Source organism: Ursus americanus, chromosome 11 (genome assembly GCF_024610735.1).
Source record: "Ursus americanus isolate L20-20 chromosome 11, mUrsAme1.1.p, whole genome shotgun sequence".
In the NCBI taxonomy this organism is placed as follows: Eukaryota; Metazoa; Chordata; class Mammalia; order Carnivora; family Ursidae; genus Ursus; species Ursus americanus.
This window is the reverse complement of record NC_142137.1, coordinates 32292263-32319836: the sequence shown is the minus strand read 5'-3', so window position 1 is coordinate 32319836 and position 27574 is coordinate 32292263. Positions and strand designations below refer to the sequence as shown.

Sequence of the window (27574 nt, the reverse complement as noted above, 5' to 3'; positions counted from 1 at the left end):
TCTACTCAGTGTGATGGAATTTGGAGGTGATTAGGTCATAAGGGCAGAGCCCTCATGAATGGGATTAGTGCCCTTATGAAAGAGACCCCAGAGAACTCCCTTGCCCTTTCTACCGTGTGAGAAGGCAACTATCTGTGAAGCAGGAAGTGGTCACCCACCAGACACTGAGCCTGGTGGTGTCTTAATCTTGGATTTCCCAGCCTCCAGAACTGTGAGAAATGTTTCTGTTGTTCATAAGCCACCCAGTCTATAATACTTTGTCTCCAGTGACTGAGCTGTTAATCATAGTATTATAAAGACTCCCACGTTTGGTAGGTATTCTCAATATATGTTTGGATGTTTCTTGAATGACTGAAAATGAATATATTAAGAAGTTGATGGTGAATATGAGGGCATTGTTTGAATGGAGCCTGAAACTTGACAAGGAGAATCATTTTAAAGTGATTCACAGAATTTTTCCCCCAAGGCTTTCAAAACCAAACATACATAATCATTTTGATTAGAAACAAAATTATACACACACACACACACACACATGTATATGTAAATAAAAGTTCTATCATAAAATCCATCCCAAAAAATTCATTCCTAGAGTAAATAAACACAGTTTTTAAAATATGGCAAATACAAACCTTATTTAACCTAAATTGAAAATTAATGAAATCCAAAAATTATCACCACTATTATGCTATTGGTTCTATTTCTATTTTATTTTATTAATTTAAATTCAAGTTAGTTTACATATAGTATAGTAGAGTAGAATTTAGTGATTCATCACTTACGTATAACACCCAATGCTCATCCCAACACGTGGCCTCTTTAATGTCCATCACCCATTTAGCCCACCCCCCACCCACCTCCCCTCCAACAACCCTCTGTTTGTTCTCTATACTTAACAGTCACTTATGGCTTGTTTACCCTCTCTGTAGTAGTGCAGTTGATATTACCTAGCAAACTGGAATATGTCAATGCTCTCGTGCTTCCAACTATTCCAAGAACACATCTTGAAGCAACACTAGGGCATGCAGACTAGAATTCAAATACATGAAGGGTCACTCCAGCATTGCTCCTAAGGGCCAGAAACTGGGAACAAATCAAATGCCCATCAGTAGTTAAATGGATAACTGGGTTGTGGTATATTCATGTAATAGAATACTATCCAGCAATCAAAATAAATAAGTTGTTCTAGACATACCATGGATGAATCCATCAAATAAAAGCAAAAAAATGATAAAAAAAAAAAAAGAACAATTGTTAGAGAATTGATTAGAGAATGTTCTCATTCATATAAAGTTCAAAAACAGACTAAACTAACCATTAGTAATTTAGGAATACACACATAGGTGGTAAAACTATAAATAAAAGTAAGGAAATGATCACCACCACCCCACCACCACACACACCACTTTTAGGCAAAGAGAATTAAGACTGTAGAGTGACATTTGGAGCAGGTGTTTCCTGGGGTGCTGGAGAGGTATTCTTTCCCCTCTGTGCTGGTTCCATAGATGTTTACTGTGTAATTATTCTTTAAAATGTACACAAATGTTTCATATACTCCTCATTGTGTTGGCTATCCCACAATTTTTTAAATGACAATAAATTGCCTAATCTTATAGAAATTTCTTTCATTTAGGCGGTTTTAATGTTTTGTTCCTTACGGCAAAGGATCTTGACAGACCGTATCCCTTTTATAATTCAGTTCTCTTGCCTTAGATAAGAATGTCATATAGTCAATTCCACAGTCCTTACATTGCAATTCACAAGAGAGATTTTGTAAGGCGGCAATAAAGAGGAAGAGACAAAATAAGATCGACTAAAGGCTTAGCTTGCAGGGCAGACCCACGGTTTGGCACATGGTAGGCACTCAGTGGGAGTTTGCCACTGACGAACGAGGCAGTGGCGGCTGCAGCTGGGGCTGACTCAGGGAGCATTTCTCCATCTTTTGTCTTAGGAAGAGTTCTTTACAATAAGCCACCTGGTAGACAAGGTGTTGTGAAACTTAGGGGTTTCGAGATGTTTTCCAGCCAGAGACATTTGTGTAGGGGGCTAAGTCTATTTGCAGATGCTCCCTCAGGTCTTGCTTCTTTAATTGGTTTGTTGAGCATTGATATATCTATATATGGCTTTGAATGGAGCAAAGACACCATGCCTATTCTTATTATGCTCTGTAAATTGTATCATCTTGCCGGACTCAACACAGTGCAGAATCATCTCTTAGAACAATATGGTTGTTTCACAGCAAATATTATTAGCAGGGGCCGTGTCTGAATCTCTTCTAAAGTTAAGCCTTTAAGGCAGCATAAAGCCAGGGTGATTATAAAGAATCATTTGGTGAGCCAGCAAATAAATACAGTTGGCCCTGAACAACATAGATGTGAATTACACAGGTCCGCTTATATGTGGATTTTCTCGATACAGTACAATACTGTAAATATATTTTCTCTTCCTTAGGATTTTCTTAACATTTTCTTTTTTCTAGATTATTTTATTGTAAGAATACAGTAAATAACACATAGAACATACAAAATACATGTTAATCAACTGTTTATGTTATTAAAGCTTCCAGTCAACAATAGGCTATTAGTAGTTAAGTTTGGGGGGAGTCAAAAGTTATACATGGATTTTCGACTGTGTGGGGGTCAGCCCTTCTAAGCCCCAATTGTTCAAGGATCAACTGTATACACCGAGTTTAGAAATGCCTGTGAGCCCATGATGTGTCTATATGGAGCCAGGCTCCTAGGAGGTAGTATGCCCTACCAAACAGTGGTAACCACATTCCCACCATGAAATAACTGCTGTGTCCCGATATCACTATGTTTATTCAAAGTGGTCTCAGCTATCAACAGTTGCCAAGTTCCTGAATGAGATGAAAAACATTAAGGGTCACTAAGGACATCTGCATCTTTTCTGCTCACGACGGCATGTGGACTAAGAAGGGAAAAACCTGGCCCAGTAAGAAAAACACCAAGTGGCTACTTCGAACCACGTGATCCAGAAAGGCTCAGTCCCCTAGCTCTAGTTCCGCCTTGCACTGACTGTATGACCTTGGACTAGCAATGTCACCACTCTAACTTTCAATGCCTCACTTGGAAGTGTGAGTGATGTGTTTCACGGGTATCCCACGAGCTTGCGAAAACGAAATGAAGGAGACATATAAAACTTCCTGTTGAGTGCAAAACCCTACACTTTTCTAAGTGTTCTTTTTAATCTTTTCTAATTATATAGTTAACATTTATCATTCATTACCAAAAAAAAATTGAAAAATCGAAAACATATGAGGCTTATAGAAAAAATCCTCTGCCTCATATATTAGTCTTGAGAATTGACCAAATTTGACAAATTTATATATACTTTATATATTTACTCTATATGAATGAGTGTGTATATTTGTATGTGTATTTTTTAACAAAAAAGGGGATCATATCCTACTAATCAGTAGAATACTGTGCGGTATTTTTTACGGGGGAAATTGTTATATATGGACATAGAACAACAATATTTTATGTGAAAAAGTTGCAGACCCACATTTAGAGTACGATAATATTTGTGTAGACACAGAGTACATGGCTTCCTCTGGTAAAAATATATTGCAAAAGAGTAAGGTGCTTTTTACTTCACACAGCTCTCTACCATTATCATATTTTCCCTTAAGTATATATACTTTAACAATAATTAATACTGTGTGAGAGGAAGTGGGGCATAAGTCAACAAAATGGAGACTATACTATTGAAGATGGACGGACAAATGGCAGACCAGGGTGGAGGGGAATACTGAAAGAGGAGAATATACAAAAGAAATGGGAAAATGAAATAAAGGAAGCAAAATGAAAGTAAGCACGCTACAATATTCAAAATTATTCATTAGGAAATAGAAAGAAACTGGTCATGCAGTTTCTGCCACCAAGTTTCTTGTAATATAGGACTCAGCAACAGGATGTTAGTTCTGCTGACTAGTTCTTTTAAATGATCCTGGGCAACAAAGGGCACATAGAGGTCAACACAGAGGTCTGTCGAGAGAGGAGGAAGGGCTGAATATGACCAGTGCTCAATTCCTTTACAGTTTATAATTTTCATGTGTTCTTTCTAAAAATACACAAAAGGGGCGCCTGGGTGGCACAGCGGTTGAGCGTCTGCCTTCGGCTCAGGGCGTGATCCCGGCGATATGGGATCGAGCCCCACATCAGGCTCCTCTGCTATGAGCCTGCTTCTTCCTCTCCCACTCCCCCTGCTTGTGTTCCGTGTTCCCTCTCTCACTGGCTGTCTCCATCTCTGTCAAATAAATAAATAAAATCTTAAAAAAAAATAAAAATAAAAATACACAAAAGACCATAGATTTGGGAGATGTTCACAAATGACCATCTAAAGTCCTCTGGTATTGTCAAGCAACAGAAGTTTGTCTACAGACGCCATTGCTCTCAATAAATCTTTGCATCCTCTCCATCAACAAAGCCTGTCATGTCTATGTTCAAAATCTACTTTGAACCTCTCTATTTCTTCTGTTTTTATCGCCGTCAACCCAATTCAAGTTCACTCCCACCTCTTTTCACTGCAGTGGCCCCCTGATCAGTCTCTCCATTTCCATGTCGGCTCTCCCTCTTCCCCGCCATGCTTTTTTCCACAAGAATATCAGAACCAATCTTCCTAAAATGCTCATGGCATGAAAACCAAACTCCTTTGTATGACTTCAAGGAGATGCATGACCTGTCCCTTGCTTTGTCTTTCCCAGTCACCCTTAAGGATTCGAACTGTGCTAACATCTTTCTCACTTCAGTCCTTGCCATGCTGTTCTGTAAACAGAAGTGCTCTGCTATTTTTCAGGTTTCAGTTTCGCACAGATTTCCCCAGTCCCCTCCCACACTCTAAATCAGGTCACAGTCTGTATTTCTGTATTTATTTGTACGGGTTTTATCAGACTTCCATACTCTGTCGAAGCTATGTAATGACTGTACAGGGGTTCATAACATTGTCCTCTCTACTTTTGTGCATATTTGAAATTTCCCATTATAAAATGCTTTAAAAATTTCCCTCTGATCCTGCAAGCGAAAACCAACAGTTTTGCATGCAATTATCCTGGTTTTTCATATTTTGTATTTTTTTATTTTACTTTCCTTTTTGTGATAATTTTTGGGGTTTTTATTTAATAACTGCATTAGAGCCATAAAATGCCAGTATTTTAATGTTCCAAACAATGTGTAATCTGCAAGGCTGGTAATTTTAAATTAACATAGGATAACCTAAAAGAAAGGTCAGAAGTTCATTTGTTCTTTCAGTTTTTGCTACTGAAGTCTTATTTGACAGCGTTAGTATCCAGTGAAAAAGACCCTAGACTAGGGGCATAAAACTTCCCACCTAGTTCCAGTTTGTCACTTTGAGTGAATCACTTGACTTTGCTTCCTTTGTTATAATTAATATAATAATAGGTAAAGTTCTAAATTTTTTATTTGATTTACAATTGTTTCCACAATTTGATAAATCAAAAAAGGAACAGTCATAAACAACACCAAAGTTCTTTTCTTTTTTCTAATGAAGTGAAAACTCCAAAGACCTTTCCCCATATTCATTAGTAAGGACATAACTCAGGACTAATGTTCATGCCAGGTGTATCTACAAAGCCAAGAACAGGAATCACTGCATCTCCTTCGTTAGATCTGATACTATGACTCTTCTCTTTCCTGTTAACGTATTTATGCAACATACTGTAGTACTGCTCCTTTGGATTGAAAGTGTATAGGGATGAAATTTGCTGCCAGTCTTTAATGGTGGGGGTGTTGTGTTCCTTTGGATGTGAGCCCTCGAAGAAACATTTGATATTCTCTTTTGCCAATTCTGTTGCATGCTCTGTGGCCTGAGTTTTAAGGATCTGCTGCTCCTGTTCCAAATAGATTTTCCAGAATTTCAGCTGCAGGAAACTCACTGGAGATAGGCATCGGGAGACAGATGTAAAAATCAGAAGGAAAATGATGACGACTGCTATCAGGATCCAGCCCAGCACCTGAGGAAAACACAACGAAACAGCAATTTAGTCACATTTTTTATAAAAAAAAAAAAAAAAAAAAAAAAAAAAATTTAAAATCCTTTCCCCCCCCCAGGTTTTTATTTATTTATTTGAGAGAGAAAGGTCACGCCCGAGAGAGAGCGAGAGAGAGCGCTCTCACGGGCAGGAGGGAGGGTGAGAGGGAGAAGCGGACTCTCCACTGAGCAGGGAGCCTGATGGGGGCCTCTATCCGAGGACCCTGCGGTCATGACCTGAGCTGAAGGCAGACGCTTAACGGACTGAGCCACCCAGGCGCCCCGAAATTTAACAATCCTTACATAGAGTTTGAACTACTCACAGTGATGATGATCAAACAACAGTTTTAGGTCTTAGTCTCTTAAGAGAAAGAAGTGGCAGTAAGCTCCCAAACCCTCGGCAGAACTGCTGGACAAGTCACTTTCCAAGTCATGGCAAGGGCCCAGAAGGGGGCCTATGTATCCCTCCGCTAGAATTCAAAACGTGGAATTTCGGCAAATCCAATGAAACAAGCATTCATTTTCAAGAACCTCTGAGCTGTACATGCCCAGAAGCAGTGTGGGGTGGTGGCTTTAGAGCCAGGACAACCCATTTTATTCTAACAATTCTGCCTTCTTCTGGCTGGACAAACAACTTGGCCCGGACAAGTGGTATCAAGAGGATCCTGTAGGGCTGGAGGTAAGGCGCCTGGCGCGGATCCCGCCCGCGCCGCTCTAGTGGGTCTCCCGGGGTCCTGCGTCTGGAGCCAGGGCACCCCGCCCGCACCTCCCCCGGCCCCTCTCCCACCCTCCCGACGGCGGCCCGCGCCTGACCTGCGACTGCGCCTTGAGCTCCTTCAGCAGCGCCTGCGCGTCGGACGCCTGGGCCCGGCCGCAGGGCGCCAGCGGCAGCTGGGCCTCGCAGGTGGGGTCGCGGCCCCGACACAGGCGCCGCGCCAGGGGGCCGGTCCCGGTGGCGGCGCACTCGTAGAAGGCGCCCCCGAGCAGCGCCACGGACACCCAGGTGAGCGGCGCGACGGCGGCGGCGGCGCTGAGCTGCGCGCACACCACGGCGTCCCGCAGCGCCGCGCCGCAGCTCCTCGAGCGGGCGCCGCGCGCGCAGCAGCCGGTCAGCAGGCGCCAGGTGCGCGCGTTCAGCACGTAGCCCAGCAGGAAGAGCGCCAGCGCGGGCACCAGCAGGAAGACCAGGCCGTAGGGCAGGTTCCAGGTGGCGCTGCAGGGACACTGGAACACCGCGGCGGAGAACACGCGCTCCCCGCCCGCCGTCAGGAGGGTCACCAGGCCGTAGCCCAGCGCGCTGTGATGCTTGAGGTGCAGGTTTAGCACCGACTGAAACTTCTCCATGGGCCTCCTACCGCCGGGGGCGCCGTGGACAGGCCTGGAAGCTTCTGCGTCTTACCCGCCCTGCTCCTCCAACGGTTTGGGGGAGCTGAGGTCTAGGGCTTTCTACCCTGTGGGGCAGCAGCTTCCGGACAGGGGAAAAGGGCTACTCGGGCCTCCGTGAGCTTTCGCTTTCTTATTTCCAGTAGACCCACTGTGGCTGACACACCCTTGGGCCTCTCAGGATCACTGGTGACTTCTCTCACGATTGAAGAACTTGATTGAGGATAGGCCCCACTCCGTGGTTACCTCTGTTTACACCCAACTGACAAGAAACCAGGGGACTTTCCATACCCTTCCTGATTCAGTGCAGCTGCCCAATGGAAAGAGTACCAAATGTTACTTGGGTAAACGCAAAACGCCAGATTTTCGCCTATTGCAGCTGCCTTCCTTCCTAAGCCAACTCTTAGACCCAAACGATTACAAAAAAACTAGCCAGTTACAGGAAACTTTACTCAAGGACAAATTTCTGGTTTCTCTTTCATAAGCTAAATCACAAAAAAGCCCAGCTCAAGTTCTAGGACCTCCATGATCTTCTGTCCCCTTCCTGTCTCCCTTCTGGACAGAATCACCAACCACATTCACACTGACTATTCTCTCCTCCGATCTCCCATAGAGCTTTAGACTGAACATATTGTACTGGCTTCTGCCTCTTTTATTCCCCCAGGTATGTCCTAACACTGTCAGTACCTGGACGACTATCTGGTTTTTACTCAGTGACCACCCAGTTGTTCAGAGGTGGGTGGAGAGGCAGGGCTGACATGGTTATTCAAAAAACACTAATTGATCCCCAGAAGTTCAACCTACAGCTACATCAAACTACCATGTTGTTTCCTCCACCTTCACTTTCCTCAAAGCAGCATTGCTCTGACTCAAACTGTAACCACTTCTGCAAATCTGAGCCTTACTCTGTGTGGCGTCAGAGTGAGGTGAGCTGTACTTGAAAGAACATAGGCTTTGGAGGTGCATCGTGTCTGTGTGTGTGTTTTTAATAAGTTTGCCCTTCTGAGACTCTGCATTCTCATTTGTAAAAGCAGGATAATAGTTCTCACTTTTCACGATTGTTGAGACAAGTAGATTGAGTAGTGTTTGTACAGCACATTTTCACGTAGGCTGCACCCATTAAATGAATGTTTAATGTGAGGGATTGCCTCTTATCTGCAACATTGGGAATAGACAGCAAATAATTGTGCATGATTGAAGAATCCATATCAATGCTCAGTTTTAGACCAAGGGTTATATCCGGTGACTCAATGATCCTCCACTAAAGAGAATTAGTGTGCCCTTCGTGGTCCATCTCGTTACAAAGACGGTGTCTGGCTATGGGTCTGGATGGGCAGGTCACAGTGAACTGGTTACTGCCAGCACTCATCCACCAACTTTGTCTTATTGACCCGGGAAGAGTAAGTAGGCTCCAGAACCACGTGAATCATTAGAGAAGGGGAAAGAGACGTATTATTCTTTCCTTTTCTTAGTCCAACTTGCCTTCCTAGCTGCCTCCCACTCCCAGTGCCTGGCACAAAACCACCATTCTGTAGCATTTTGGTGAAAAGCTCTTCTCTCCGTGTGAGTCCAAACTGTCACGCAGGACAGCTGGGGGCCCTCCTCTCTGAGATTAAGCTGGGTACTGCCAGGCTTCCTGTAAACTTGCAGCAAAGTTCCCTATTTGAGGCAGGTCATTTCTGCTTTATTCCTACATCTCAAAAAAAATTTTTTTTCTTCTTTTGTCCCTCAGCTGACTCTGCCCTCTTACTGCTAGACTCTTCTTTACTCCCACCACACATCTCCTGAAGGTGTTGCCTCCCTGCTCCACACTTTCTGTATACCATCATGACAAAATCCCACTGTATCCACAGCCTTTATGCAGATGGCTTTATGCAAATCTCCCTTAACTGTCACCTAACTAAAATGTGCCCTTTGGTCCTCTGGAGTAACACATTTCTCAAAACAAGGAGGATTGGCTGGCATTCTCCCATTACAATGTCCAAACCCAGGTTTTTCCATTATTGTCTAATAGTTTATTCTCCACTGAGGCTCAAGCTATTCAGCACAACCTCCTCCCCCATCTCACTCCGGCCATCTGTTCATTCCCTTCATTTATTAAGACTTTTGCATCTGGTGATGGCTTTCTTTTTCTCCCTAGCTCCTGTTATTTTATCAAGGATTTGGTTTCAAATATTTTTAGTTACAGAAACGTCCATCTTGTCAGTCTCCTATCCCAGCTAGAGTAATTCATCTGTTAACAGTTTATTAATTCGTTCATTTGTTTAATCAGTTATTCATCTAAATGTTTCATAAGCCCCCAGAATATGATAGGAATCTATAAAGGTGCCTAGTATTATTGGGTAATAAGGAACAGGACAAACAGATACCTTCCTTTCATTGAGCTTATATTAGTGAGGATAGATAATGAGGAAGAAACTCATCGAAGTTATGAAAATTATTAAAATGGAATCATGTGGCAGAGAGTGTCCTGATAACGCCTTTGTAAGGAGAGGACGTTTAAGGATAAATGTGAATGAGCAAGGCTCTGGGGTGCAAGGGAACTTGGCAGTCTGTGGTTGGGAAGCAAGCCGGAGTGATGGGACGTTAGAGGCGAGAAGGAAGTTGGCACATCACGAGGGCAGAGCTGCAGGTGGAAGGTCAATTTAGGGGCTCTGTAGACCAGAGTATGTGTTTTGCCACCCTGCCCCTGAAACTCATTACAGACTGAGCTGCATCCTGACCTAGTATCCTATCAGCTTGTGTCTCTAAATACTACCTCCTGGGGTTACCACCACTGTGCTTCCCCAATCATGGATCTCCCAGATACCAATGATCACTCTGTACTTAGTACAGGTTACCATAATTGTGAGTCTGGGTTCTGCCTGCCAGTCTGAGTTTTCTCCCAGGACCAGCAGATGAGTCTGGTACCCAACATCTACCCCTGTCATCACTGAAGCAGTGGGTGATTCTAGTTCTGAGTCTATTGAAGATTGCTCAGCCCTTTATATCCAGCCCTGTGTGGAGAACACATTGCTGAGAAGTTCAGTACTTAGTGAAAATAGAATAATATACTAATGGTGTGGAGAGGATTCAAGAATTTTTTCTCGACAGTAGACTAAATATTTGAAAGACCTTTACACTTTTGAAAATCTATAATTTAATACCAATTTACTTTAGCTTTTAAAAAATGAGTGAGAGATTCTCATTGTAAGCACATTGGAAAACCAATAGCTATAGGTTTTGTTTTGTTTTGTTTTAACTGTAGTACTTTGTTTCTCAGCACTATCATTATCATTGTCAGGAATTGGTTTCAGAAACCTCAAAAAAAGTTCGTGGAAAAGAAAGGAAGAGGAAACTCTTGAAAGAATTTCACACTGTGAATCTAAGAGTTCCTTGTAGTCATCTTCAAGTGAGCTAGTTCTCAAACATTATTCTCTGTAGTCTTCATGAGAACTCAGATTAATGGTATGAGCCTGTTTGGAATGTGACTTCTAGATTCTAGAAAAGTATCAATCCTGGTCCCGAGACCCACCCGTAAGAATAAAATCAAATCAAAATTCATCTATATTTTAAGATCCACCATGTGCAAGACACAACTTTAGATGCCAAAATCAACAAGTAAATTTAGATCTGACACTCTTAATCTTAGAGAATACCTTTCTGTGCATTATTATTTATGGAAATATATTATTTATGTTATGCATTTGAAAATCTGAACCTGTTATTATCTTAAGAGTTTTGAATGTTTATAGAAGTTCTTCCAATGGAAGTATAAAGCAGAAGGAGGAAAAGATCCGACCCTTTCCCTGACACAGGAATATCATTTGTTAAATGGCAATCCCATGACATTTCAAGTAACGTTTTTACAAATTATTTTTCCCTTTTCTTAGCATGAATTTTCTAAACCTATCATAAAATTTTAAATATTCAGTGATTTATACACTAAAAAAATTATTTTTTTACAGAAGATGATTATTTTAACCCTGAGAACCTAGATGTGGCCACTCTTTGCTGTCATCACTGTTATCATCGTCGTCATCATGATCTCACACCGTAAGTCTATAAAGGTTCTAGTTTTCCTTCCATGGGTTTTTTTTTTTTTCCTTTTTTGAGAGAGTGTAAGCAGGGGTTGTGGGGGGCAGAGGGGGCGAAAGAAAATCATAAGCAGACTCCGTGCTGAGCGTGGAACCCAACATGGGGCTCATGAGATCATGACCCAAACCAAAATCAAGAGTCGATGCTCAACTGACTGAGCCACCCAGGTGCCCATCTTTCCATGGCTCTTAAAACCCATGTCTAGCTTCCTTTCCAACCAGGACACATCAGAATGGCTCCCACAAAGAAGGGTGGCAAGAAGAAGAAGGGTCATTCTGCCATCACCGAGGTAGTGACCAGAGAATACACCATCCACATTCACAAGTACATCTATGAGTGGGTTTCAAGAAGTGTACCCCTCGGGCACTCAAAGAGATCCAGAACTTTATCATAAAGGAGATGGGAACTTCAGATGTACACATTGACGCCAGGCTCAACAAAGCTGTTTGGGCCAAAGGAATAAGAATGTTCCATACCATATATTCCATGTGCAGTTGTCCAGAAAACATAATGAGGATGAAGATTCACCAAACAAGATCTGTACGTTGGTTACCTATGTACCTGTCACCACTTTAAAAACTACAGTTCATGTGGATGAGAACGAATCGCTTATTGTCAAATAAAGGTATAAAACTGAAAAAAAAAAAGTCTATTAAGAATTTTCGTAAATTACATTATGTTTTTCCATTGATTCAAATTATTTCACAGGTGATTTTAATGTATGCTAGAGCGTCATTGTCAATGGCCACTTACTTATATTTTGCTTCATCACAAGTCCAGTTCCCCTGCTGTCAAATTTGGTTTACTAGTTTGTGAACTATGATCAAAGATTTGGACTTCCAAAGATAATAATAATAAATAACAAATAAGATTAAAGGATAAGAATAAAGAAAAAAGTAATTTAATAGGAGGAAATTTGGATTTCTTCAAATTATAAATGACATTATTGCAAAATCTCAAAAATTCACATTAACTCAATGGAGAACTTAAAATGTTGTGGAAGATCTTCCCCAAAAGAATATTTCACATGAGGGGTGCCTGGCTGACTCAGTTGATAGAGCACGCGACTCTTGATCTCAGGGTTGTGAGTTCAAGCCCCACAGTGGGTGTAGAGATTACTTAAAAATAAATAAATGAAATAACAAAAAAGAATATATCACATGAAATATGTTGCATATTTAAAACATTCGCATCTATGCAATGGAAGACAAAGTAGGTGCTATGAGTGAGGTGGATCTGTATGTGCCGGTGTGGGTGAAAAGACAGAGTTGACATGTTAATTGGAAAAGATAAACAAAAACACTGCATGCCGTACATTCGTGTAAGAAAAGAAAAAGAAAATGTACGTATGTCCCTTGCTGATGTGTACGATACTCTGCAAGATTAAAAAATACTGTCAAATGTTTACCTCTGAGAAGTAAGGGAAAGGGTTGTGAATGGATGCAGGGAGAGAGACTTGTTGCATATCTTTCTTTAGTGTTTGTCTTTTTTTTTAATGTGCATATATGATCCTTCTACAATTAAAAAATACTAACATGAAATGTTTTGATCGAATGAAAAATCTCTGAGAAAGAAGTCCGGGAAGAGGCAATTTCACAGGCTCTTCTTTGTCCTTCCTTGTCTGCACACAGAGCTTATAAGGGTTGCTCCCTGAACCTGAATGCCAACAATCCACCTCTTCTTGCCCAAAGTAATAAATCCTAGTGAGAAACTGACTGTGTTTGAAGAATATAGAAGATAAAGAAATGAAGTGTTTGAGAACTGGGGAAGATGGCAAAAAGCAGTAGGAGGAGAAGAGGAAAAGATCAGATGGAAAGGGGGGATTGGGTGGCATTTATCCAAGTCCTGAGGGAAACAAGATGGAAAGACCCTCTGTCTCCTTCAGAGAAGGCTTCAGCTGTGCTCTGTAGGCTCTTCTGTGTACCCACTATTGGCACAGAAACAAGGCAGAGAGGAAAGGCAGGTGGAGAAGAATGGAGGTGGGTGAGTGGTTAGATTGTGGAGCTTTTGAAGAAGGACAGCAGGAAGTTCAGTTTCCAGCAGTTTAGAAACCACCATCTCTTCTTTTAAGTGTTGATCCAGACAAGTTTTTCCTGAGTTTCCAGGAGTTACCTCTTTCGGTCCAGCTTCATTAAAAACCATCTATGTACGGGGAAATCCAAAAAGCCAATAAGTTTGGTGAATTAAGATACTGTTTAATGCAGGCTGGGAACTGCTCCTGACTGAGCAACAGAGTGTTAGGGTAGGGGAAGTGACTCCTAGTAGACAGAATTCCAATTTATCCCAGGATCCCTTTCCTGGGGGACTATTATCAAGTTGCAAGAACAGTAAGAAAAGAAAGGAAACACCTTTAAATAACACTTTAGTTATTATTTTCTTCCCGTAGGAGGAGGGAGTAGGGGCAGATATTAGAAAGTGCTTTGAGAGTTCAGTACTGAATTGAAATGGCTTCTCATCTGTACATATTGACTCCTAATTTTCAGGGCAACTAGAAAACCAGGCCAGAGGGACACCGATGTCTTCCAGTTGGAACCTTGGCCTTCTCAGGAACCCCATACTCTCCTTGCTTCAGCTCTGGGGGCTTGATACTCTGCTCCTTTAGGAAGTAACTCTCCGCTCTTTAGGGCTTGCTTTTCAATGACGAACATACAGATCGTCATCTCTGTATCTGTGTTTTTCTCCTCGGCAACATTTGCATCTTGGCAATGTTTGGATAATTCCATAACACCCTGTCTCCAGGGCATTTTCTGTTCCTTCTTCCTGCTCATTACAGACAGTGCTGTGGTCAGAATATGTCTCCCCAAAATTCATATGTGGAAGCTCTAAGCCCCCAAAGTGATGGTATTAATAAATGGGGCCATTCTGAGGTGCTTATGTTGTGAGGGTGAAGTCCTCATAAGTGGGATTAGTGCTCTTATAAAAGAGGCTCTGGTGAGATCCCTAGCTCCTGGGGGTGGGAGTCTCCCAGTAGCCATTAAATGCTTCAACACAGTCTTGTGGTCCACCTTACTGCAAGGAGACAAGGACATGTCATCTTTCCATTTGCTAGAAGGATAGGAATGATCATTAGTTCTACTATAGGTCACTCTTTTGTTTCACTCTTCTTCCCACTCCACCTTCTTCCCAAAAGAAACAAACCAGAAGTCCAATCATGGAGCTCCCAGTCCAGAGTCTGGGTAGTGTGTGGCAGTCTCTACATCAGGTCTTCACGTGGCCCATCTTGAGCTACAGAACCATGAACTAACAGTAATAGGTTAATGTGTCCCACACGGGCAGTGCACAGCGGAGGAACAGGGCCAGGACAACTGCAGCAAACACTCCATTCTGAAAGGGAAAAGTGGAAGCCAGCAGCAGGTGCTGATTGACCTGTTATGTTTCTGAAGTTATTCCTGGGCAAATTCCAGAAAGGCCTCTCCCCTGGGCAAGGTGGTTGAAAAATATTCGTTGACTCTCTTGACTCCAACCTCTGGAGGGTCTTCTGTTATCATCCTTGGCCGCATACTCAGTGGGTATATGCCCTTCTGGGGGTGGAGCAGTGTTCTTAGTCCATGTGCTGTTTGTACAATGTTGGAAGGCCACGAGTCCAGTGGGTTTATGATTCCTTTGACAATAAATCTCTCCCAAAATTATTTAGTAAGATTGTTGTCTCTTATTTCAGTAACCTATATTTGCCAGTACTGTTACAGTTCCTTTTAAAACACTGTTCTCAGATCTACTATATTCTTTTGCTTTCTTGCCGCATTCTCTCTCTCCCCCCTAACTTGTATGTATCTGTCTTTCTCTCTTGCCCGTACAGGTACCCTGAGTAAACATGAGATGACAGTTTTCTGTGGGAAAGCTACACCTTTATTTTTATCTTTCTGAGGCTCTTTACCAATTGAATACCTTAATTTTATCTTTGCCCCAAAGTTCCTGAACTTACTCAGAGGTATTACCAATAGGTGTAGAGACGATACTTTTAATTATTTGGCCTTTCCACTGGTTTATTTTAATGGACACTGTCTTCAAGGCTTCCCCAAATTCGCTCTTAGAGTTTGGAGTCTAAAACCTGTCAGGTTTTCCAATTTTGCAAGTCCTCACTTTTCTGAAATATCTCTATTCCTTTGCATTTCCGCTCACAAATCAATTCTTTTTCGAGCTTATAATGTCTTGCCAAAACATAGCCAGGAGCAACCAACACACACTAGAAACATTGTTTTCTAATTTTTTCTCCTTGGGCCACATTTTCTTGAGCTACATAATCTTTCCAAATTAATGCAGGAGTTAGTTTTGTCAGCAGCCAAATAAGAATTGTGGTCCTTCTAGCCCTCCCTTATCGGTTTCCATGCTGCTCACCACGAGACTGCTAAACTAATGCCACATATTTTAGGAAAGGAAGTGAAACTTCCTTAAGAAACCTAATAATAAAACATAGAAAAAGTTATTTCCTCTTGGTTGTTGTCTATAGCTAAAGTAAAAAGAAAAATCCCTCCCTTAATTTATTCCCTTATGTGTGGGTATGGGGAGATAGTGGAGAAATGGGGCAGACGCGGGGAAGATGAGAGAGGATTTTTATCATGGAAGTGTCCTGCATCCAATACCAGTATTTGGTCCGAACTAGTCACCAACCTGCACCAGACTGCAAAGGAAGGGGCAGTACGGTCCTCTCCTATGCATTAAAGGCAAAGAGAATTGGGCAAGTGTGAGCCTGTGAAATCTACCATGTGTTGTATGATCAGCTTTTTAAATTCCCCCATCCACTCCATCTTTTTTAGCCTCCTGTTTGTCTTCTTGCTACCTATGACAGTTTTATAATCTTCTATTTGCTACTTACTATTTTTTCATCTCCCCAACTAGATTATATGTTTCTTGAAGATGAGAATCATGCTTGATTTAATCCCTTTTTGGTTACACAGATCTTAGCCTAGTGCCCAGGACAATATAGGTGTTCGATGAGTATCTGTGAGTGTAATGAGTGAATCAATGAATGAATGGATGAATGGATGAATGAATGAATGGGAATCAGACTTGGATTTTCTCTTCTCTTACTGCAGAGTCAGCAGCATGTCTCCTGTGTCCGGCTCAGAACTTGAACCCTTCTACAGAGATCATGCCTGCCTGGGCATCTTGGATTGCCAGCCTTGTGACCAACAGAAGGTACATCTATCCAGGAGGAACAGGGCAACACCATGGAGAAGATAGGGCCATGGGACAGGTTCCAGGTACAGCTGAAGGGCCATCTGGACACCCACTCCCAGTCGCTTGCATCAGAGTGACCCCACCACCGTGGGGGGCGGCGGAGCTGCAGGTGCCGGCAGGGTAGGGACTCTCCCACAACTTCCTCCTTCCTGCCCAGTTCAGCTTGTTTATTCAGCAGGCCTATCGGGTATATAGCACTCATCTTCCCCACTACCAGCCCCATTTCTCTACCTTCTTTCCCTACCATACATAACTGAATTTCTCAAGGGAGGGATTTTTCTTTTTACTTTAGCTGTAGACAGCAACCAAAGGCAAATAACTCTTTTTCTGTATTTTATTATTAGATTCCTTAAAAAGGTTTTACTTCCTTTCATGGAAGCAGTGAGCCAAGCAGGCACAGGTTTTGTTGACACCTAGTTTCCAGCTTGGCTCTTATGACTCGACTTTGGCACTCCTCCTGACCTCCTCCAGCCAGGCACCTGACTTCCTTTACCCAGTTAACTTAAGTTCAGCTATTAATGACCCTCTTCTGGCTCTCCTCCTAACTTGGTGACTGTTCAGCTAAGTGTCTTTCCCAGGCTCCTCCTCACAACTATTGATACTGGTACTCACTAAAATTCAATCCTTTCCACATACACTACCTGAATAATCTCCTCTTGGAGCCATCACTGGCTAGATGTGTGACCTTGGGCAAGCTTTCAACCTCCCTGTGCCTTGGTTCTTTCATCTGTAAAATGAAAATAATAGTATTCTATGCCTCCTTGGGTTGTTGTGAAGATTAAATGGGTTGATACATGAAACATTCTTTTTTAAAATTTTATTAAGTTTTTTATTTTAATTCCAGTGGAGTTAACATACAGTGTTCTATTAGTTTCAGGCATACAATATAGTGATTTAACAACTCTATACATTGCTCATCCGTGCACTCTTAATCCCCATCACCTATTTCCACCATCCCACCACCCACCTCCCCCCTGGTAAGCCTCAGTTTGTTCTCTATAGTTAAGAGTCTGTTTCTCGGTTTGTCTCTCTCTCTCTTTTCCTTTGGTCATTTATTTTGTTTCTTAAATATCACGTATTAGAGAAATCATATGGTATTTGTCTTTCTCTGACTTATTTTGCTTAGCAAGCATTATACTGTCTAACTCCATCCATGTTGTTGCAAATGACAAGACTGCATTCTTTTCGATGGCTGAATAATATTCCGTTATGTCTGTATATACCACATCTTCTTCATCCGTTCATCCATCAGTGGACACTTGGGCTACTTCCATAGTTTGGCTATTGTAAATAATGCTTCAGTAAACATAAGGATGAATGCACCCTTCGAATTAGTGTTTTCATATTCTTTGGGTAAATACTTAGTAGTGTGATTCCTGGGTCATAAGGTAGCTCTATTTTTAACTTTTTGAGGAACCTCCATACTGTTTTCCACAGTGGCTGCACCAGCTCACATTCCCACCGACAGTGCATGAGGGCTTCTTTTTCTCCACATCCTCACCAATGCTTGTGTTTCTTGAGACACACGTAACATTCTTAGAATAGTGCCTGGTACATGGTAAATGCTCAGAAAGTGCCATCAATGACTGTTACTCTCTTTTCACGTGTCTTTGACAACCAACTGTATGTTACCATTTCCACATCTTCACCTCCAGCCCCTCCCCTCCTAAGTTCTCAAGAGGCATTTCTGATTGCCTAGCAGACATTTCTGCTTATACGTCCAGCAGTCACCTCAAACCCAAAATAGAAATAATTTTCCCCCCTAAAACCTGCTTCTCCTCCAGAATTTTGCTGTCACTTAAGGCTCTCAGTCTTTTAAGCTAGAAAACTCAGGGTCACCTGTGGGTGCCATTCCATTTCCTGCGCAGCTCCACGCTACCTCAGGACCATCCTTCTGATCGGACCTCTTCTCCACGCTCCCTGACAGTGGACCAGACCAGCATGATCTCATTCCCCACTGGTGGATGCCATACAGTCCCATCAGAGTTAACTTCCTGGAAGAAACCGCAACAGGCTGGAGAAACTGTTCTGCACATGCGAGTAGGACACAAAGTACAAAAGCTCATAGCAATATTGTTTGTGTTGGGAAAGAACTGGTTTTAAAAAGTCAAAGAACAAATATCCGACAGCATCATGCAGGAGAAATTGCAAAATATTCAGACAGGAGAATGCCGTTCAGCAGTTTAAGTAAAGAAATGGCTGCGACAGCAACAGCCAACAAGGACGATGTTACAAACGTGATGTGGGGCAGTGACACTCAAAGACAGAATTTTAAGTGTGATTCCATTTATAAAAACTTCACAAGCAGTTGAAATGTTATTTTCTGAGGAAGTATATACAAGTCACAGAACGGTAAAGAAAAGCAAAGTAGTGAGGAAGAATCACAAAGACAGTGGTTATCGTCGTTAGGACTTGAATGGGATTACGATGGGGTAGAAAGAAGGGACAGGTGTTCACAATGTTCTATTTTTATACCACGGTGTGAGGTACCGAAGTGTTTGCTTCATAACTATGCTTTATACAGTATGTTTGTTTTAGTAGTTTTCTGACTGTGGGTTATATTTCTCAACTCATAAGGCAGAAAAAGAAAGAAATCCAATCACATTATTTTCCAGTTGGAAACCCCCAATACTCCCATCGTCAAGAGGACAAGTTCCATATTCCCTGTGTAGAAGGTAATAGAAGGGAATAGAAGCTTTTCCCAGTCCTGCTCCAGCCACCTCTGTCCACTCCATCCCCAGCTTCCAACAGCACTGACCCCCTGCATTACCCATACGTATGTATCAAAGTGCTCTTCGATTGGGAGCCTTTTCACTTGCTCCGACTGCTGCTCTGAATGATGTTTCTCTGTTCTTCACCCTTTAATCCTTCGTGCAAAGTCATCTCTTCCCTGAAGCGATCCTCGCAACCCCAGGCAGAGTTAGTGGTCTGTTTCCTTGCTCCCACACTATTAAAAAAGTCGATAACTCTGCAGTAGTTCTCAAGGTGCCTATTGCAACATTCCTTTCCGAAATCCGGTCTCTCCTACTAATGGGGGAGCTCCCAGGGGGCCGAGACCTCTTCGTAGTCATCACAGTGTCACTCGGTCAAGTCAGTCATTCCCCGTCCACACCTCTTCTCACTCCTGAAGTAACCCTCACCACACTGCATGTTAGCTTTCTCTCCTTACAGAGCTGTCTCAATGGATGTCGTGCAATTTTGGGGAGAATTGAAGTGAGGTGGTGTGAAGAACTCAACAGTTTCACAGTGACATTTTCTGAAAGGTTTCTTAGCGGTGGTGACTCCGACAGGTGCTAGAGGGCGCTAAGTCACTGTCGTAATAGGCTCTTGGGCTCTCCGGGGTGTTAACGCTTGACTCGGTCATCTTACAGAGAACCAAAGAAAATTTAGTAAACAAATTATCAGCCATCTTTATCCCGTGAAATAAATGAATATAGTTCCAGAATTTAAGTCTGCCTCTTACTCGAAATTATTTGGGGGCAGAACAATCCAACAGCTGGGTTGATGACATCATAAACTTGTTTTCGTCCCTGTTTGTTTATTCCCCAACCTCGGGTTGGTCCAGCTTACAGTGGGCATGTCAAAGCAGGCAACGCTGATTTTGGTGATGCCTGCCTCTGCACTGAAGCGAGAAATACCAAACAAGGTGTTTCCTCAACTGAAACGAGAGGATTGGGCTAGATCATCTTCAGGGTCCCTTTCAACTCTATCAAGCTGTAATACACAACTCTAGTTCTAGAATGAAACTGGCGTGATCTTCGAAAATATAAACATTCAACCAAAAAGTGACAAATTTTAATCAAAAGTGAAAAATCATTGTTTAAATCTTCCAAACTGGAAGACAAAACAACGGTTCTGTGGTTCCTTCCACAGAATGCTAGTGTTTAAAAAGCAGTGTGAGTGACAAGTGATTGGCTATCTGAAAGAGGAATTGATTGTGAAATATTTTTTAGCCTCTTTTATATCTCCACACCCAGAATTAGTTATTTCAGACGAACCTTTGTCTTCTTTAAGAGAGGGTGATAAAGTAGGTTTATTTCATAAAAAGTATTAGCCAGCCAATTGAAAGCACTATAGGTTTACAATGACTTCATTCATTTCAACTACCTGAAAAACCACAAACATTTATGAATAAGAGCAAAGTCCACATAATAGCACCAAGTTAAGAGATGAATGTGAAGAAATTAGTAAATAATTTGCTTTTATGTTTATGAAGCATTTCTACTTTATAAGAATCGAAGTGACTCACAGTTTGGGTAGAAGATGAGACCAGAAACAAAACGCAGAAGTCTGATTTTGCACTGATGGCATTTCTTATGCTCTCTGTAAGCCGTGCTCCGGGATCTTAAACTGTGACAAGTAGTTGTAATTTCTAAAACGTGGAGATGTCTTTTAGAGGAGGCAGGCTGCGGCCCAAGCAGATAACACAATAAAAATACGGCTTCAGCGGGCGATGTGGTACACGTTCAGAAGGGCATTTGTTACAGAGCGAAAAGCGTGGGGGAAAGAGAGCTGTGGCAGAAGACGGGAATGAGCCCAAGATTGAGCCAGACGCCAAGAAGAGTAAGACAGGAGCAAAGAGAAATGGAAAAGAGGCAGCAGGAGAGGTGCCAGTTCTGTCTGAGGACCCCTCACCCCCAGATCAGAAAACCTCACCCAGTGGTAAATCAGCCAGAGCTGCTCCTGGAATGTGGATGGGCTTGGAGCCTGGAGTAAGAAGGAGGGTTTAGATTGGGTATAGGAAGAAGCCCCAGATATCCTGTGCCTCAAAGAGACCGAAAGTTCAGAGAACAAACTCTGCTGCCTGAACTATCCCATCAGTACTGGTGAACACCATCAGACAGGGAAGGTACAGGGTGTGGGCCTGCTCTCCCACCCACGCCCACTCGGGGTCAACTACGGCACTGGCGATCAGGAACATGATCAAGAAGGCCGAGTGACTGTGGCTGAATTCGACACATTTGTTCTGGGAACAGCCTATGTACCCAGAGCAGGTAGAGGTCTGGTGTGCCTGGAGTCCCGGCAGCTCCGGGATGAAGCCTTTTGCAAGTTTCTGAAGGGCTTGGCTCCCTGCAAGCCCCTTGTGCTACGTGGGGACCTCAGTGTGGCTCATGAAGAAATCCACCTTCCCTGCTCCAAGGGAAACAAAAAGAATGCTGGCTTCGCTCCGCAAGAGCGTCAAGGCTTTGGGGAATCGCTAAGGCCCTGCCACTGGCTGACGGTTTGGGGCACGTCTACCCCAACACGGCCTATGCCTGTACCTTTTGGGCCTACGTGATGAATGCTCGATCCGAAAATGTTGGTTGGCACCGTGATTACTCTCTTATCTTGCACTTTGTGACAGCAAGATCCGTTCCAGGGCCCTGGGCAGTGGCCACTGTCCTATCACCCTAAACCTAGCATTGTACCACCTCCCCTAAATTACTTTAAGCCTGGGAAATAAGCCCCACAAGCTACCTTTAAAACGTAACACCACCCCCTCAACTTTTTAAAAAACTGCTCTCTGGAGAAATCTGCGCTGTATTTCCCGTCTACAAATGTGAATCCTTCAATCGGGCTTCTAGTAACACTTAGGTTTCCTTTAAACCCCAAATTTTCTCTCTCTTTTTTGTGTCTCTTTCTTTCTTTCTTTCTTTCTTTCTTTCTTTCTTTCTTTCTTTCTTTCTTTCTTTCTTTCTTCCTTCCTTCCTTCCTTCCTTCCTTCCTTCCTTCCTTCCTTTCTTTCTTTCTTTCTTTCTTTCTTTCTTTCTTTCTTTCTTTCTTTCTTTCAACTTCCTTTGAACTGTCCACAGGTAAATAGCGAGCCATCGGTTCAAAAACATAAAATAAATGAAGTAAAATATGAGGATGTCTTTAAGTCTATCTTTATTTTTAAAGTCTACTTTGACAAAAAAAGTTGTTTTGCTTGATCTTTTCAGTGTCACAAGATTAAACGTAAAAATCGCAGTGAGACTTTAATAGTTTTGACATGATTATGCTCATCACTAGTTTAAATTATGACAATGTGGTATTTTGAACATTTCAAATAATTAAAAGCAAATATTAAGACGTTGTTGTATTTTGAGCTTCATGAAGTTGCCCATAATGATTGCAGGGCATCTCTAGTCCCATTTCTTAACCTCTCTGAGCCCAGCTTCCTAATTTATACGATGAGGCTGTAGCTTGTATCTTCCTTACATCCTTCCTAAATCGGTGTGCAGATGTGTGCAAAATTCTTGCTCTAGGGGCCTCAGTAAGACGGCTGTTATCATCATTGCTAGCCAGCATGCTTTAGCACCATCATGGCATAAACATGGACAGGGCAGTGTTTTCAGGAATTATTGCACATTTTATCAAATAAGCCTCGTATGTGGGCTCTTTATATTCTATCTTAAAAACACAACTTAGTTTGCAGAATTATCAAACACTCTTTCATTCCCTATTTCTTCCCCTGGCATCCAAATTATTTTTTTAAATCAAAAATGACCTCGCCTAAGCGGTGAATTCGCAAAGGTCCTCTCATCATCTATAAGACTTCTGAAACATCCACTGAGCAACACAGAAACGCTATTTAAAGTAGAGAAAACATGTAGTAACTTATATGAGCTGCTCCTCTTGCCAGTTTTTCTGAGGAAGGCCCCTGAACTCCGGGGTGCCCTGCGACTCCGCACAGTCGGAGGTGCGGCTGCAAAGGCAGCGGAGGAGCCGCGCCCCGCCCCCCCCCCGCCCCCCCCCCCCCGGCTCCCCTTCCCCGCGCCCACACCGCGTCGTCCCCTCCCCCGCGCCCACACCGCGTCGTCCCCTCCCCCGCGCCCACACCGCGTCGTCCCCTCCCCCGCGCCCACACCGCGTCGTCCCCTGCTCGTCGGGAAGTCAGCTGCGCTGGCGGCGCCTCGCTTGCTGGAATTGCACCATGTCCTGAACTCCAAAGGCATTCTCGCGGGCAATTACCGAAGCTTAGCAACAGTCTGTTGATGACTGGTGGTTTACAACATCCCACGCAAACGCTGTGTTATTTCAAGTTGTGCTGCGGCATCTGGGCTTTCCATCGCACTCGGGACCACCGCGTGTATAACAGCCACAGAGCAGCCCCACCCCCCCCACCCCCCCGGTACCATGGCACCATCTGCCTCGCTCCCGCGCCCCGTCCTGGAGGTTGAATTTTCGATCCTCCACGCAGCCCAGGGATGGCCATGCGAAACAGCTCCAGGATCTAGCTGGAGCTTCTCTCAGGGCCAAAGGTCACAGCTCTGTGGGAGGTTCATGACGTCAGCTCATTGTACCGGCGGGAGCGTTCTTCTGAGACTACGGTCCTCTGGGCTCCATTCATGTATTTGGTAGGTTTGCCAAGTATTGTTTTTTTTGTTTATTTGTTTTTTGTTTTTTTAAGATTTTATTTATTTATTTATCCGATAGAGAGAGTGCACAAGCAGGGGGAGCGGCAGGCAGAGGCAGAGGGAGAGGGAGTCAGAGGCAGAGGGAGGCTCCCCAGTGAGCAGGGAGCCTGACGCTGGAGTCATCCCAGGACCCTGGGTTCATGACCTGAGCCAAAGGCAGACACTTAACCAACTGAGCCACCCAGGGGCCCCTCTCAAGCGTTTTTTGAATACCAGGTATGTGCCAGGCACTGTGCGGGGGTCATGTACATACAATGAGCGGGAGACCCAATCCCGGCCCTCAGGGAGTGTAGTCTAGTGGGGAAGTGGGAGTAGTGATTTTTATGTTCTCTTTATGTCTTCCAAGGGGGAGCTACCCAAGGGCAGTATTCAATAACAGTAATGTTGTGAGTTGTTATTGCGACTTATATTTCAACTTTGATGGAAAGTTCTGTGAATTCATCTTTCAAAATAATCACGTTTTCCTTTCCTCAGTCTTTTTGTATCAGGAACGGAGCTTTAAATAATACAGTGCTCCAAGAACTGCCCTCAGAACTCTGATAAATGGCACAGATCCATCCTTATGTCGTTAAAACAAATTCCTTAGAGAGGGGGGTAAGGAGCTAAGAAATCAAGATTATCTGCATAGGAAGGCAATACATTTCTTTTACTTGCTGTCTCTTATCCTGGGCAAAATTAAAAAGTGGTAAACAACACGTGCTAAAAAGTGAAAAGTAGAGAAGACAGACAAGATATTCCTTTCAAGAGAAAGGTAGTTCCTGTTATTTCACTTTCTTTGAAAAAAAATGAAGGTGACTAAACCACTGGGAACTTTTTTTGTTCAGAAAATAATTCCTAAATACATACTAAAATCACTTCTCATTGTTTAATTTGGAAAGTGCAGGCTAACTGAAATCTTTTTAGCAGCTCTTACCTTAAGAAAATCCCCCTTAAACCAAAGCCTCAAAGGCCCATCCCAAATCATTAACACTTCCTTTGGCACCCACCAGTAAAATCATCTGATCCTTCCAGGACAAAGATTGCCCTATAACTAACTTCTAGAGGCCCAGGAGGAGCAAGCGGCACCTTTATTCTTCCTGTTTAAGAGGCACTTCAACTGCCTGAGTTAATCAAAATGCCCATACCATTGGCACTATTTTTTAAAAATTAAATGAAAAAATTAAGGGGGAAAAAAGGGACACCCTCTCTAGCACTGTCTACCTTTTTAGTCTTGTTTTCCGCCCTCTACTCCAGCCACACCAATCTATACGGAGTCTCTGAAACAGGCAGGCTGAAAATAGAAATGGCAGGAAGACTTGGACAATTTCCAAAGTTTATTAAGGGACAGTCAGGGGGATTGGGGCAGACGCGTGGCAGGCAATTGTGCTCTTCTATAGTAAGGGGGGTTCAGAGACACATACATCCTGAGGGTAATTGACCTATATACTTCCACAAAATATACATCCCTTTGGTCACATCTTTTGCCTGCGAGCTGGGCCTTAAATATTCTCTCTCTAGACTTCGTTTTGGAGCTGATTATGTCCTACCTATGGAAGGAGACAGACTATGGAAATAGCTTCCTATCTCTTCCCCATTGGGTCCATCCTCTATGTTGAAGCTAAACTTGTCTTTCTAAAACGCAAATCTGGGGCCGCCTGGGTGGCTCAGTCAGTAAGCCTCTGCCTTCAGCTCAGGTCATGATCTCAGGGGTCTGGGATCAAGCCCCAGGCTCCCTGCTCAGTGGGGAGCCTGCTTTTCCCTCTCCATCTGCTGCTTGTGCTCTCTTGCTCTCTGTCAAATAAATACATTTTAAGAAATAAAATAAACAAAATGCAAATCTGATTATTTAAAAAAGAAAATCCTTCAATGGCTCTGCACTGCCTGCAGTGATTTCCAACTAAAGGGAAACCTCCCTCTAGAGTGAGTGTATGGGAAGTGGGGGCATATCAGTGCCACCTCAAAGATTTTTCAAACCCCCCCCCACACACAGGTGTGTGCCATCATCACCTCCCCTTTTTCAAGTCCTTTTAGCCGCCCCATCCACATATCCCACCTGGTGAAAATCAATGCCGTGTTGGCTCAGTGATGAGCACTGTTTGTCCCCCTCAGTTACGCTGAAGCATGAACAGGCTGAGGAGCCCTCACTGCAGAACAAAGTCCAAATTCCTTAACATGTCATACAGACATCTTTAATATTCTCCTGGCTTTCCATTCCAGTCTCGTCTTCAACCACTCTCTCCATTTCGTGCCCTATGAGCCAATCACACCAATCTGGGTGAATTCTTGAACCAGACTTGGTTTTTCATACTTCTGTTTCTTTCTGCTTCCATTCATCCAGAATGTATTTCTCCCCTTATACAGGGATTTTCCAGTGATTTCCCACTTAACCTTTAAGAAGACACCAACAACTATATCTTCAGCCTGAGCCCGTTCCTGGATTCTAGGACGAATCCGGTGTTTAGAAAATATGCAAGCTCCTGGACTCACCTCCCCCTAGTTATTCCTCCTACAGCCGGCCACATCTCAGTTACCTGCAACTCCATTCTTCCGGCTGACTTCTCACCTCAAAATCCAATTCTTTGCTACAACCGATGGGTGCATGTGTGATCAGATCTCACTTCCCACCATCCTCCCCTCTCCTGCTCTGCTCCAGCCACACTGGCCTCCTATTCCTGAAACGCACCAAACACATACTGAAAAAAGACAGATGAATGGTAACTAAAGAGGAGGCTGAAATCCAACTCAGCAAGAGAATAGGGTTGTCATCAACAGAAACAAGCCAGTTTGCTCTGTGGAACTGCATCAAGGCTCAGGAATTGGCAGCAGTTACCTCTGACAGGGGGAATGCAGCTGGAAGTGGAGAGTGGGACCATGGTAGGCAGAGAGCACTTGGACTTCAGAAGATGAGGCTTTGACTCCCTGGAGAGACTGAGAAGAGGGATTCTGGATTAAAGACACAGCACGGCTGAGAGTGAAGATGCTGTACTTAATAGGAGGATAAGGGAGACCTCTAGCTCCCTCCATGACTCTGAAAACACGTGCAGTTAGGCCTTCTAAGTACTTCCCTCGGCAGCGTCCCTCCACTGACGTCACCAGGGAAGAGAATGAAGACTTTCTCTGGTTACAATTGCTCTGTCCAGGAGAAAACGCAGTAGCATTTGGGAAGTCATGGAGCCATGCCTTCACATTTCTGAGGAAAAGTTATTTCCAACCTACACTTGTTGGTTAAGTGATAGATCAAGTGAAGGAGAGAAGAAACATTTTTTTTCAGACATGCAAAGGGGTAAGATATTTACTGCTCATTCATTCTTCCTCAGAAATCTGAGGAGGAAGGAAGGAAGGAAGGAAGGAAGGAAGGAAGGAAGGAAGGAAGGAAGGAAAGGGGAAGGGGGAAAGGGGAAAGGGGAGGAAAAGGAAAGGAAGTCTATCTATCTCAGGGAGGATATGCTCCACCAAAAAGGAAGCATGGGGTTCAGGAAACAGAAGATTACCCAGCAAAAGGCATAGGGAATCCTCAGAATGATGGAGAAAGGAGATCTGAGGACAACCAACATAGAAGGACGGCTGGCCCC

General features: G+C 43.2%; 1 protein-coding gene and 2 pseudogenes across 2 annotated transcripts; 2 read left to right on the top strand and 1 right to left on the bottom strand.

Annotated features, from left to right (window-relative positions):
* Window positions 1-5421: 5421 nt before the first annotated feature.
* CALHM6 (calcium homeostasis modulator family member 6) lies at window positions 5422-7708 on the bottom strand. The gene is made up of 2 exons (XM_045798527.2): window positions 6823-7708; window positions 5422-5992 (listed from the first exon to the last, which is right to left on the bottom strand). Exons 1-2 carry the CDS (start codon window positions 7351-7353, stop codon window positions 5561-5563), a joined length of 963 nt encoding a protein of 320 aa, XP_045654483.2. The 5' UTR covers window positions 7354-7708; the 3' UTR covers window positions 5422-5560.
* Window positions 6879-12092, top strand: LOC123792901 (large ribosomal subunit protein eL31 pseudogene; annotated as a pseudogene). The gene is made up of 3 exons (XR_015726018.1): window positions 6879-7012; window positions 11340-11427; window positions 11691-12092. The product of XR_015726018.1 is annotated as a large ribosomal subunit protein eL31 pseudogene (transcript).
* Window positions 12093-16512: 4420 nt separating this feature from the next.
* Window positions 16513-22408, top strand: LOC123792900 (DNA repair nuclease/redox regulator APEX1 pseudogene; annotated as a pseudogene).
* The last annotated feature ends 5166 nt before the right edge of the window (window positions 22409-27574 follow it).

Bases quoted from the DNA above. Each gene is read 5' to 3' on its own strand.
- CALHM6 (XM_045798527.2), bottom strand. From the start codon at position 7,353: ATGGAGAAGTTTCAGTCGGTGCTAAACCTGCACCTCAAGCATCACAGC. The intron at 5,993-6,822 runs GTCAGGCGCGGG...TGTTTTCCTCAG, and splicing joins AGCTCAAGGCGCAGTCGCAG to GTGCTGGGCTGGATCCTGAT.